The sequence below is a fragment of the Podarcis pityusensis genome, assembly GCF_964106645.2.
Source record: "Podarcis pityusensis genome assembly, chromosome: 9".
In the NCBI taxonomy this organism is placed as follows: domain Eukaryota; kingdom Metazoa; phylum Chordata; class Lepidosauria; order Squamata; family Lacertidae; genus Podarcis; species Podarcis pityusensis.
In genome coordinates, this window is record NC_138034.1 from 72,354,801 (window position 1) to 72,368,103 (window position 13,303).

The 13,303-nt window shown below is 47.8% G+C and overlaps 1 protein-coding gene across 1 annotated transcript; it reads right to left on the reverse strand.

The window, feature by feature from the left end:
* Nucleotides 1–1,098: 1,098 nt before the first annotated feature.
* Nucleotides 1,099–6,253, reverse strand: LOC308485344 (olfactory receptor class A-like protein 1). The gene has a single exon (XM_081021118.1). The coding sequence runs from the start codon at nt 6,150–6,152 to the stop codon at nt 5,190–5,192; it is 963 nt and encodes a 320-aa protein (XP_080877244.1). The 5' UTR covers nt 6,153–6,253; the 3' UTR covers nt 1,099–5,189.
* Between the last annotated feature and the right edge of the window lie 7,050 nt (nt 6,254–13,303).

Genomic DNA, 13,303 nt, shown 5'->3' on the forward strand with positions numbered 1-13,303 from the left:
TCTATGTTGTCTATGACACCCCCCCTTTAATTTCGCTTTTAATTTGTATACCGCCTTTCTATAAAAGTGAAATGAATAAAGGGGGGGGGGAATGCCACCCCCTGCCCCAGCAATCTTCTCCAGGGGAGAAATGAGCAAAACATCGCATTGCTTGTAAAATGGTGGGGACAAATGGGGTGTCCACCAAGGCCCTGAATTTTTTCAGAACAGGGCTTCCGTGTATCCAGAATTTCCCTCACATAGTCAGGATTCGTCCCTCATAAACAGCGTCTGGGCGGAATTCGCAAATTTCCTTGAAAATAAGCTCATTTTAATTTTTTTAAAATTTTGCGGAACAGCTTTTGTGTCCGAATTTTGCCTTTTTGAAATATGTCAACCCTACTTCAGAGGCTTCAGTGTCGGCTGCACAAGCACCCCATGGCTTCCCCCAAGGAATTCTGGGAGCTGTCGTTTGTTCAAGGAGATCGTGGCAGCTCTGTGACAGGTGAGCTGCTGCTCCCAGAATCCTTTGGGAAAGTCACACACTTTCAATGTGTGGTGCATACGGGGCTGGAGTGTGTGTGGAAACTAGCCTAGTACAGTCATACCTCTTGTTACGTTTGCTTCAAGTTAAATCTTTTCAGGTTGCGTCCCGCGGCGACCCGGAAGTGCTGGAAAGGGTTACTTCAAGGTTTCGCCGCTCGCGCATGTGCAGACGCTCAAAATGATGTCACGTGCATGCGCAGAAGTGGCGAATTGTGACCCGCGCATGCGCAGACATGGGTTGCGTTCTGCTCATGTTGTTGCTGTTCCACTCTTTTTTGCCTCTAGCCCCCAATATATGCCCCCCCAAAGGGGATTACCATCAAGATTGGTAATATATATTTGCCTCTTTTTTATGAGTAGAATATGGCAGGATGGGATGTGTTATGTCATCTACGTTACTTTTGCGGTTCGTTTCGTTTCCGGGGAAACTCCCCGCCCCCCCAGTCGTTGCTTGAAATCGCCCCACCGGTTTGCAACATTCATTTTACTCTTGGGCATTCTCTCTCTCTCTTTTTTAACTGAAAAATTTATTCATTAATATTAACAACAAAATATAATATTAACAACAAAATATAACAATACATCAAAACAAAGAAGAAACAGTTCCAAATCTTACAGATTAAAACACAAAACAAAGAATGAAAGACAATAAAAAGAAAGAAGAAAAGAAATGAAGATAAAAGACAAAGAAAAAAAGAAGAAAGACAGACATATTCCCAACACCGTATTCATCGTTATGTAACCAAACTTGATAAAACTAAGACTTCCACCGACCTCACAACTCTTCATTTCAGTCTCGTTATATCTTTCTGTGTTTCCTTATTATCTCAATCCTAATTTGTTTATGTATATATATGTCAATATTCCTTTCCCTTTCTATTCACGAGGTCATTCTAAACTCAACCAGATTTTTACCCTTGAACCTTGTTTTTTGAAGTATTCATTCAAACAGTCCCATTCCTTCTTCACTAAACTTTTTGGTTTTTGTCTTATTATGTCTGCCAGTTTGGCTAACTCCAAGTATTCACGAAGTTTACATAGCCGTTCTTCCCTGATAGGTATTTGTTTCCCTTTCCAGTACTTAGCTACCAGGATTCTTGCCGCTGACGTCGCATATAAGAATATTTTAACTTTATCTTTTGGAATGTCATCATTTAATATTCCTAATAGGAATGCCTCTGGACTTTTACTATAAGTTATTCTTAGTATTTTCTTTATCTCCTCATGAATCATGCCCCAAAATTTCTCAATCTCGGGGCATGTCCACCACATATGGTAGAAGGTTCCGTTTTGTTTCATAGACCTCCAGCACTTATTATTGTGCTTTTTGTTCATTTTAGCCAGCCTTTCCGGGGCCAAGTACCACCTATGATACATTTTCATATAATTCTCTCTTATTAAATAACATGCTGTGAAGTTTATGGTTTTTGTCCATAATTTTCCCCACTCTATGTATTCTGTTGTATGGCCTAGATCTTGTTCCCACTTTTTAGTGGCATTTTCCTTTTCTTCTTTTCTGATTATTCATTCTGATGCGGGTGGCGCTGTGGGTTAAACCACAGAGCCTAGGCCTTGCTGATCAGAAGGTCGGCGGTTCGAATCCCCACGACGGGGTGAGCTCCCGTTGCTCAGTCACAGCTCCTGCCAACCTAGCAGTTCAAAAGCACGTCAAAGTGCAAGTAGATAAATAGGTACCACTCTGGTGGGAAGGTAAACGGCGTTTCCGTGCACTGCTCTGGTTCGCCAGAAGCAGCTTAGTCATGCTGGCCACATGACCCGGAAGCTGGACGCCGGCTCCCTCGGCCAGTAAAGCGAGATGAGCACCGCAACCCCAGAGTCAGCCACGACTGGACCTAATGGTCAGGGATCCCTTTACCTTTAACCATTTGTAGATTTTTGAGATAGTCTTTTGATTATTGTATAATATTTCCTTTTCCCATACTGATTTTTTTTATCAAAACCCTTTGATTTTTTTCCCCTTCTCGAACATTGCTGTTAGCTGGTGATATTCTAGCCAATTTACCCCACTCTGTTTTAGTTCTTCAATTTTTTTCACTTTCACTGCTCTTGGGCATTCTCAACGCAGCCTCTGAAAACCGTGCCTCTCCCTCGCCCCCCCCCCCCCCCCGCTTTGCAAGATAACCAAACACGAGCACTTTGACGCTGAAGGGTCAGTTACGCGGTGAGCTTTTGTTCCCGTGTACCAGGCTGGGTGGCGATGCTTGGAGCTATTCATTTGCCTTCAGCTGATTGCAGGCAAATGTTTACCTGCCTCCCTTCGCCTTTGGAAAGGAGAACTCGCTTTCCCCCAGAAAATGCCTTGTTCAGTCGGTCATCAGGAGTGGGTGTGTTGCTTACGTAGGGTTCTCGTATCAAGCAGGGGAACCAACCCGGGACTCCCGTTTTGCAGTTCCAAAGGCAAGGTGTCAGGGCTGAGAGTTGCTTTAAAGGTACCAAGAAGTCTCTACTGCTACACGTCACCCCAATCTCTGAGCAGAGAGGGGCTCCAGGTTGTTCCAGGTGCTTTCACAAGTTTGATTTCCTCGGAATGAAGGTCAGCAGAGACTGTGGTGTCTTTAAGATATATGGTTTTATAATAATAATAATAAATTATTACTTATACCCCACCCATCTGGCCGGCCCCCAACAGAATATTAAAAGCACAACAAAAATCAAACATTAAAAACTTCCCTAAACAGGGTTGCCTTTTGATGTCTTCTAAAAGTCAGATAGTTGTTTATTTCCCTGGCATCTGATGGGAGGGCATTCCACAGGGTGGGTGCCACTACCGAGAAGGCCCTCTGCCTGGTTCCCTGTAACTTCGTTTCTCACAGTGAGGGAACCCCCAGAAGGCCCTTGGAGCTGGAGGGCTGAACGATGGGGGTGGAGAAGCTCCTTCAGGTATACGGGGCGTATTATTTACACCTATGTACAACCTGAGCATATGATGGAGGTGCTCACAAAACATTTATCAGGGAGAGGCTTGATTACCTGGGCAGCAATCTCTGAAGAAACACTGTCTCCATCCGGTCTCGGTTTTGGACATACCTTGCTAAATCTCTGACTGGAGATGGGGGTGTGGGGGTGTACGAACACATCTTTTCCCCAACACACCTACGTGCGAAGGAGGGCATAAGGACATTAAGGTGTAACGGAGCACAAGTATTCCTGTTATACCCAAGGGCTTATTTCAAACTGTTGGGAATGCTACAAGCCAGCCTGTTGCAAAGAAATGAATGCCTAAGAAAAGCCAAAGGCACACCCAACCAAGCAGTCAGAGATTTAGCTGAATCCGAACACTGGAATATTTTTTAATAGCAAAGTATGTCCAAAAGGCCAAAACCGAGACCGAATGGAGACAGTGCTTCTTCAGAGATTGCTGCCCAGGCAATCAAGCCTCTCCCTGATAAATAGGGACATTGGAAACATACAACAATAAATGGTTTGAGGGAGGTTACCAATATTTCAGCAGGTAGAGCAGAGCCGCCGGAAGAATAAATGTAAAATTGCTCTCCCTCAAAGGACCCTTGGATGCTGTCCATGGTGGTCAACACAGAGTTGGAACTCTGTACTGGGAAAACAACAGCAACCAATTGCTCTGGGTTTTCCATTTCCCTCCTCCAATCCTTGCCTTCCTTTGTGGCCATTCCTCCTCACACACAGGGCCGCAAAACTGCCAGTTCCAGTCCCCGTCCCACACCACACGCTCCTTCCCCGCCTCTCACCTTTCCCCCCTTCGGAACGGGTGTGACCAGAGTTTCCGACTCTCAATTGTTTTAACAGTGGCACCGATGGAACGACCACACTCCACCTCTGTTTGGCTAGTGAAACGAAGAGAACAGACTATGGTGAGAAAGGATTGTGTGCTCGGTTCTGTTGTTGAAAACAAATGCCTGAACTCACAGACGCCCTGCTCTTTCATTCTGTACCTGCATAGCTGTCAACTTTTCCCTTTTCTTGCGAGGAATCCTATTCAGAATAAGGGAATTTCCCTTTAAAAAAGGGGAAAGTTGATAGCTATGTGTACCTGGCTCGGGTTAGTAGATCTTGGGTATGAAGTAAAAGGATAAAGTGCATCCCAGGAGCCTGACATCTGCCCGCCCCTGGTTTAGGCCATGTTTTCTGCATGCTCCCCTCTTCCCTGGGCTAATTGCCACTGCTTGACTTCTGTCTCCCCAGTATTCTGGTCCTGTCTGCCTTGCATTTCCCCTTCCCCTCTTCTCACGTCCATTTACACGGCTAACTAGACTGATCAAAGGTGGTCAGGTGGTGTCCGCCCTGCTTCCCTGAAATCTGAGATGTAACCTCAAGGTGGAAGGCGAGATATCAAAAGAATAATAACCATAATTGTAACCTGCGTAGAAGAACTGGAGGCTGCGACATAAAAGCCAGAATCCAGTGCAACAATTATGAGTTCTCCATGCCCATCTGACTGCCATCCTCCTTGTGAAGTCTTCTTACATCCTTTCCCACCAACGAGGATGCTGAACACATCAACTGGTCAGGATCCAGGAGATGAATAGCTGATATTCTGAAGGAACATTGGCTCCCAAACTGTGATCTGTTTTCTCTCAGGTTGCGGCTTCCTTCCCCATGGAGGAACAGCCTTTTGTGAGTTTGGGCAAGGCGGCTGGACTTGGCCACCATCTGTGGGGGACACCCTCCTAGGACAGGTTCTCAACCATGGTTTGCCTGGTGCACCTCAAGCACCAACAGGCTTCCACCAGGTACTCCCGGACCTTCCTGTAGCCAAAGACCACAACATATGAGCTGGCCGAGTAATAAACGGAAGACAGGATGCCGTAGAGGGCACTGAGGACGCTATTTTCGAAGCTGCTCTTGATATACCCCGAGGCGATGGCGATCCAGACCATGTCGTTGGAGATCCAGCAGACCACGTATATGGACAGCAAGGAGAGCAAGACCTTCGTGGCCTGGGCAGTATGCTTGTTCCAGCTGCCGCTGGTGACCGAAGAAGCCGCTTTGACTTTCCGGCTGTGCTTGCAGAGAAGGTCGATGATGAAGACATTGAGGACGATGACCAGCATGACGAAGACGAGGTCCAAACTAACCGAGGCGTATGTGGTGAACTTCATGGCGAAGCTCCCCGTGGACCTTAAGCAGGTCGATGTCGCCAGGTAGGCGATGGTCTTGTTCCTTCTGCCCGACGTCTTCTCATACTGCAAGTAAGGTATCTGTAAGAAGATGCTGACTATCCAACACCCAGCCAGGGTGCTGTTGACGTACTTGCCCTGGTGCCGGTAAATGAACTTGGACCACCGGTAGCTGGGCCGACGGATCTTGATGAGGTGCAGGAAGCTCAGGTTCTCCACCGACCAAATGCTGATCAGTCTCAGGGTGTGGTAGGTGTAGAGCAGGATCCTGCAGCCCAGTTCTCCAAACACCTTGGTGCTGCTGAAGATAAGGAGCCCCGGAATGGCCTTGTAGCAGCAGAGGAGGAAGTTCACCAGGGACATGTTGACAATGATGCGGTCCAGAGGCTGCAGCGATTTGTGCCGGATGGCGTTGCTGATGAAGGCAAAAAGGACAATGAGGTTTCCGACCATGCCGACGAAGGACGACAGGTACATAAGGATGGAAGTCGCGAACATGAGATCGTGCACCATGGTGAGGCAGGGTCTCGCGCACACATTACCGGGTTCCAGATGCCTCGCTTCTTTGCTTGGCTTCCTTTTGGTAGCTCTCCGGTCTGACACAGGACACCGGCTCCTTTCTCAACCCTATCAAAGGCAGGTGTCCGGAAGGCGATTTCCCCCCTGCTCATGAGATCCGGGTGTTCTTTTATATGGGCACAACTTCTCCTGGCGCACTCCCATCGGGGACATGATTACTCTGCTGTTTGCATAAGGCTTGTTATCTTATTTTGCTGAAAAGGGTCAGGTGTAAAGCAGATTAGCCAGGGGCTGATAAGAAATGTGCCAAGGCAGGGAGGAAACGGAGGGAGGGAGCAGGATGCAGGAGGGAACACGAGGCCGTATACGTGGCCAAAACAACTTTCAGATGCGCTCGGAGGCGGGCAGCCAAAGGGATGCCCATCAGGCGCTGTCAGACTTCAGTTGGCACCAGCCCCAACCAGCGTGACCAGTGGTTAGGGGTGGTGGGAGGGGTGGCCCACCACATCTGCACAACACCATGTTGACTGGCCCTGTCTTATGCACTCAGTGCACCACTCGCTCTAGTTTATGCCGCTTTGAATTCATCCTCCATCCTGCAAGTGCAAATAAGGAGATTTGCAGCATTCAAGATCTAGCTAGCAAGCTGTATATACACAGAAATGTAGAATTGTCGAATTGGAAGAGGAGGAGCTGGCAATGGCAGAGGCAGCAGCAGACAGATCTGCCACCCTTCACAGGGGGTCCAGATCTGCTGCCCAGCGCAGCTGCCTCATCCTGAGTGGGCTGGTCCTCCCTCGCCAAAGTCACTGATGCCCCGCCTAGGTAGGGGGCAGATTTCTAAATCCGCCCTGCCCCACAGGCTGCTACTACCTAGGTTAACACACCTTTTAAAAGGTACAGCGGGTGGAAAGAGATTTGGGGGTGGAGGAACTGGGGGGGGGGGGAGGGTTAAGCACAAACCTACCCTGCTGTTTCTCCCTTCTCGGTTACACTGCCCAGTTGGAGAGATGCTATGGGCTGGTGCTGCCCCGTCAATTTCCTTGCAAACACACATTTTAAAAGCACTGTCAAAAAGTGGTCAGTGGGAGGAGGGTTAAGCACACAGCTCCCTGGGTGCGCCTCCCTTCTCATTTGCACCACCCAAAGCTGTTTTCTTTTCCTTTCTTTTTTTTATAAAAAAAGACATGGGTAGGTCTTTAAGGAATACGTCCGTGCATAATCTGTAGTTCGCACCTGTGGCCGTGATCTGGTGGTAAAAGGGAGGTTGGCTTTTGCTCACAGATGCTATGAGAACACACAGCTGACTACTGAATTGCAGCAAAGAGACATGCAGAGGATCTCTTGGAAACAGGGAAGTGCCTTTGTTGTTGGTTGCTGGGAAATCTGCTGAGGACAGAAATCTTTATCCAGTGATTGAAAACCGGTGTCGTTCAACCATTGTTGCAACCAGGAAAGGACCCACCAGTCATTTGTCATTGTTCTTGCCCCGATTTTGTTCTTTCCAAAGTTTACTTTCTCCACGACCCATGTTGGATGGGATTTTGGGGGGAGAGAAGAGAGAAAGGGGTGGCCTAAATCTGATTCCAGACCCTCCAAGTGTCCCTATTTTCCAGGGATGTCCCTGGTTTAGAGAAGCTGTCCCAGTTTCTGACTGGATCTCAGAATGTCCCACTTTTCCTTAAATGTAAAGGATAAAGGGACCCCTGACCATTAGGTCCAGTCGTGGCCGACTCTGGGGTTGCGGCGCTCATCTCGCTTTATTGGCCGAGGGAGCTGGTGTACAGCTTCCGGGTCATGTGGCCAGCATGACTAAGCCGCTTCTGGCAAACCAGAGCAGCGCACGGAAACGCCATTTACCTTCCTGACGGAGCGGTACCTATTTATCTACTTGCACTTTGACATGCTTTCGAACTGCTAGGTTGGCAGGAGCTGTGACTGAGCAACGGGAGCTCACCCCGTCGCTGGGATTCGAACCGCTGACCTTCTGATCGGCAAGCCAAAGGCTCTGTGGTTTAACCCACAGCGCCACCCGCGTCCCCACTTTTCCTTAGGATGTCCCTATTTTCATTGGAGAAATGTTGGAGGGTATGGAGTTATCCGACGCCTGAGCCATCTGAAGGCAATCCTTTATAGGGAAGGTTTTTTAAAAAAAAGTTTAATGTTTTATTATTTTTTTTTATATGTTGGAAGCTGCCCAGAGTGGCTAGGGCAACCCAGTAAGATGTGTGGGGTATAAATAGTAAAATTATCATTATGGAATGGGAAGTTCCTGTTTTCATCGGAGAAATGTTGGAAGGTGTAATGGGTTTAGGGGTTGCTCGTGCGTAAGTTGCCGCCACTCCTGGCTAGGTTACCTGGTTAACCCTTTCTGACTGAACAGCCTCCAGCATCGTGACTGTCTCAGTCGCTGGCAGAATCCGTCAGTGGGTGTTTCTTAAACTTCTTCCAGCACAAAAGTTCCTTGACGCCAAGTCTCCTCCTACTCTCCCTGCGCGGAAGTCTCCTGCGCAGGGAGGGTGTGGGCAGTGGAGTACCCGTACTCTCCCCGCTGGTCTCCGGCGAGGAGTCTTGGAGCCTCCTCCCCGATTCCCCCATCTGCCCCCCTTCTCTACTGGTGTTACGCTGATTTCCTTCCCCAGCAGCCGGGCTCCCTCTCTCCCTACTGGGACCCTCTCCGCCATCCCTTTGGAGCCTTCCCTCCGCTTCCAGCTCCGATGGCAGTTCCCTGACAGAAGGCATGTGATTCCCATACAGTTGAAGACCTCTAGCACACCCAGCTGCATGGCTCCGAAAAGGTGGTTTATAAGGTTAAAACATCAAGACACTTGCAAAGTTCATGGGAGTTGTATAACATCTGAAGGATGCTGGACTGGAGAAAGGTGGATCTTGTTCACAAAACCAGTGCAGGTAGCTGTTGTGTAACGATGGTGTCTCCAGTGTGGCACCTCTGGGCACCATGCTTCCCTCAGTCAACCCCCTTCAGTGATCCCCAAGGCTGCCAGAACCTTGTGTTTTAATATTTTTATTGGGGGGGAAAGCCCCAGTGCGGTAGGGTTTGGGTGAAGAAAGGCGTGCCTGGCGTGCTCTGGTCCAAGGAGTCACGAAGAGTCGGACACGACTAAATGACTAAACAACAACAAAGGGTTTGGTTGGCTGGGTGGGGGTCACCCTTTTGTGGGGGTTGCTCTCTGTTTTCTTTCTCTGCGTTTCCTTTGGCTTTGGTGTGTGCAAATATTTCGCCTGCTTTTCGGGGCTGGTTAATAATAATAATAATTTATTATTTATACCCCGCCCATCTGGCTGGGCTTCCCCAGAAACTCTGGGCGGCTTCCAACAAAATATTAAAATGCAGTAATCCATCAAACATTAAAAGCTTCCCTAAACAGGGCTGCCTTCAAATGTCTTCTAAAAGTCTGGTAGTTGTTGTTCTCTTTGACATCTGGTGGGAGGGTGTTCCACAGGGCGGGTGCCACCACCGAGAAGGCCCTCTGCCTGGTTCCCTGTAACTTGGCTTTTCGGCAGCAAGGGAACCGCCAGAAGGCCCTCGAAGCTGGACCTCAGTGTCTGGGCTGGACGATGGGAGTGGAGACGCTCCTTCAGATATACTGGACCGAGGCCGTTTAGAGGAGGAAGAAGAAGAAGAAGAAGAAGAAGAAGAAGAAGAAGAAGAAGAGGAGTTTGGATTTGATATCCCGCCTTTCACTCCCTTTTAAGGAGTCTCAAAGCGGCTAACATTCTCCTTTCCCTTCCTCCCCCACAACAAACACTCTCTGAGGTGAGTGGGGCTGAGAGACTTCAAAGAAGTGTGACTGGCCCAAGGTCACCCAGCAGCTGCATGTGGAGGAGCGGAGACGCGAACCCGGTTCCCCAGATTACGAGACTACCGCTCTTAACCACTACACCACACTGGCTCTCAAGGGCTTTCAATGTCAGCACCAACACTTTGAATTGTGCTTGGAAACGTACTGGGAGCCAATGTCGGTCTTTCAAGACTGGTGTTCTGTGGTCTTGGCGGCCACCCCCAGTCACCAGTCTAGCTGCCGCATTCTGGATTAGTTTTAGTTTCCGGGTCACTTTCTTCTTCTTCTTTTTTTATAAGATATTTATTAAGGTTTTTTTTTGAAATATTACAGTAAAAATGAAAAAGAAAAGAGAAAAATACAAAATAAAAACAGTTAAAAACACACATATTTTCAGTTACTTATTTTCCTTTAGCTTGTTTCCCGGACCGCCTCGTACCTCCCTTTTTTGTATTCCACTTCAATTTATTGGTTCAGCAAATCCTTACCATTAGATTTTAACCCATTTATAACCCTTTTTTTCATATTCTCTTAAAGCATTACAGCTAGAAACCGCTTAATTACTATCCAACATCATTCTATCATTCATTAATTTTACAATATTTCTGTAAATAGTCTTTAAATTTCTTCCAATCTTCTTCCACCGACTCTTCCCCCTGGTCTCGGATTCTGCCAGTCATTTCTGCCATGTTTCCGGGTCACTTTCAAAGGTAGTCCCATGTAGAGCGCATTGCAGTAGTCCAAGCGAGAGATAACCAGAGCATGTACCACTCTGGCGAGACAGTCCGCGGGCAGGTAGGGTCTCAGCCTGCGTACCAGATGGAGCTGGTAAACAGCTGCCCTGGACACAGAATTGACCTGTGCCTCCATGGACAGCTGCGAGTCCAAAATGACTCCCAGGCTGCACACCTGGTCCTTCAGGGGCACAGTTACCCCATTCAGGAACAGGGAGTCCTCCACACCTGCCCGCGTCCTGTCCCCCCCAAACAGTACTTCTGTCTTGTCAGGATTCAACCTCAATCTGAGTATCACCAGTTTTCCTTCTGTGAAATCGGTCTCTTGTGGGCAACCTCGGCAGTTTCTTAGCTTTCCAAATATTGCCTCCAGACTTTGGGGATTCCTGGTCTAAATGCGGCTGTCTCAAAATCCTGCTTCTCCCATAAGTGGTGTGTTAATGTCAGAATACACTCTGCTGTGTTAGGATGATGACACTGGATCCTGTAAGAATAACAGAGTTGGAAGGGGCACCCAGGGTCATCTAGTCCACCCCCACCATGCAGGAATCTCACCTAAAGCATTCATGACCTCTGCTTAAAAACCTCCAGTCAAGGAGAATCCACTGCATCTCGTGGTCTTCTGTTCCACTGCTTTTACCATCAGAAAGTTATTCCTGATGTTCAGTCAGAATCTCCTTTCTTGTAACTCGAGGCCATGAGTTTGAGTCCTACCCTCCAGAGAAGGTATAACGTCACTACTCTGCTAGACTTGCTGCAGTCACTTAAATCCCCCTTGAAAACATGCTTAATTCCATGCGGAAAGAGAATCTCACTTACATAAGTTAGCATGGTTTTGATAACTGGACATCTGTTATGGGAACTGCTGATGCTCATTTTGTAGTCATGTCAAGGGCTGAGTTTCTACTGCTTCACCCTAACTAGGCTCATTTACTTGCCACCCACTCGGAGCAACCAGATCTACCTTGATGACATTATTGGGGTTTCTGAAAAAGCAGACCCTTGCAAACCTTCTCTGAACACTCCCAATTGTGTCAAAGATCTGCTTGCAACGTGTGAAGTTAATTACTTTGTGTTGAGCTGCATCGGGGAAATGTGATTTTAATTAAGCAAGTGTGCGTCACGAAAACATATGGGAGAAGCCAGAAAAACACTAACACATTAGCAAAAGGGGGTGAATCGTTGCCAGGAGAGCAGCAGCGCTGGCAACCTGCAGAAAGTTGCATGCTCTCGCTCTCTGTCTCTCTGATCACTTGCTTGAAAGGATCTGGGATATAGCTGTCTTGGTTCATTGGTGAGCTGGGCCACAGGAACTGTCTCGTGCGTGCCTGGAGTCAGGATCAAAAAAGCTGTGGGACAAGCTGGACGTTAGGATTGAAGGACAAGCCAGGACCAAAGGGCAAGCCAGAACTGGAGGACAAGCCAGAAGTCAGGACTGAAGGACAAGCCAGAACTGAAGCACAAAGTAGAAGCCAAGATCTAAGGACAAGTCAGAACTGAAAGACAAGCCGGAAGTCAGAACTAAAGGACAAGCCAGAACTGAAGGACAAGCCATGACCAACAGACAAGCCAGAAGTCAGGACTGAAGGACAAGCCAGAACCGAAGGACAAGTGTTGTAAACAAAAATTGCCCTTTTCCCTTATGGGGTATCCAAGAGCCCATATAGAGTCCTTACATAGGTTCCCTATTGGCAGGAGAAAATAACAGAGGCCAACCAGAGAATATTGAGAAGCAAAGCAGCTAGTAAGCTTGATCTTTATTGATCTGTTGCAACAGGGTGCTCCCCTCACCTGCAGGAGAGAGGAGGGACCCAGAAAAATGATGCGCAAGGCCTTATAAAGACTTTTGAAATTCCCCTGCTGTAGATCAAGACCACCCCCAGAAACATCATACATACATCACAGAAGGGGTGTAACCTAAGACCACCCCTCAGATACATCACACCTACATCACAAAAAAGGCGGTCTAAAACAGAACATTTGAATGTTGTTTTTCTCCTGTCCTTGTTTTTCTCCTGTCTGGCAGGTTACTTGATTGGATTGCCTGGGGAGCCTGGCCAGTCTTTTGTAATGATAAATACTTAGTTCCTGGGCCATGTCATAGGCTCACCCTATTCAAACACAGACATACCCTTAAGACAGGATTTGTGAAGGAAAAGACAATGGGGAGGCTTTTCCATTTTGACCTTGCAGAGAAAACATTTGGTCAGTTTAGGAATCAAAATGGTTCCAGGTCGGTCTTCCTGTGCTGATCTGTGTACGTGTTTGGTTGGTACGCTTATGAACATTACCATATATCTAAGACCATAAAATTCCTATCACACAAGCCAGGACCAACAGACAAGCCAGAAGTCAGGACTGAAGGACAAGCCAGGACTGAAGAACATCAAAGGATACAAGAACACATGGGAGTTCAGGGAGACCATTTTTGCTCAGGCAAGGTTCAAAAGGAACAAGAAGCCCTTTTATACTGCTTCCTGCCCAGAAGAATCTCACGACCAGTGAGTGGAGGCAGTCTGACTCCTGAAGGAACGTACGTTGCTGAGAAGCTGCCACCTGCAGTTCAGCAGCTCAGCCACATGAGGGAGCCGCACACAGACCTAGCCAT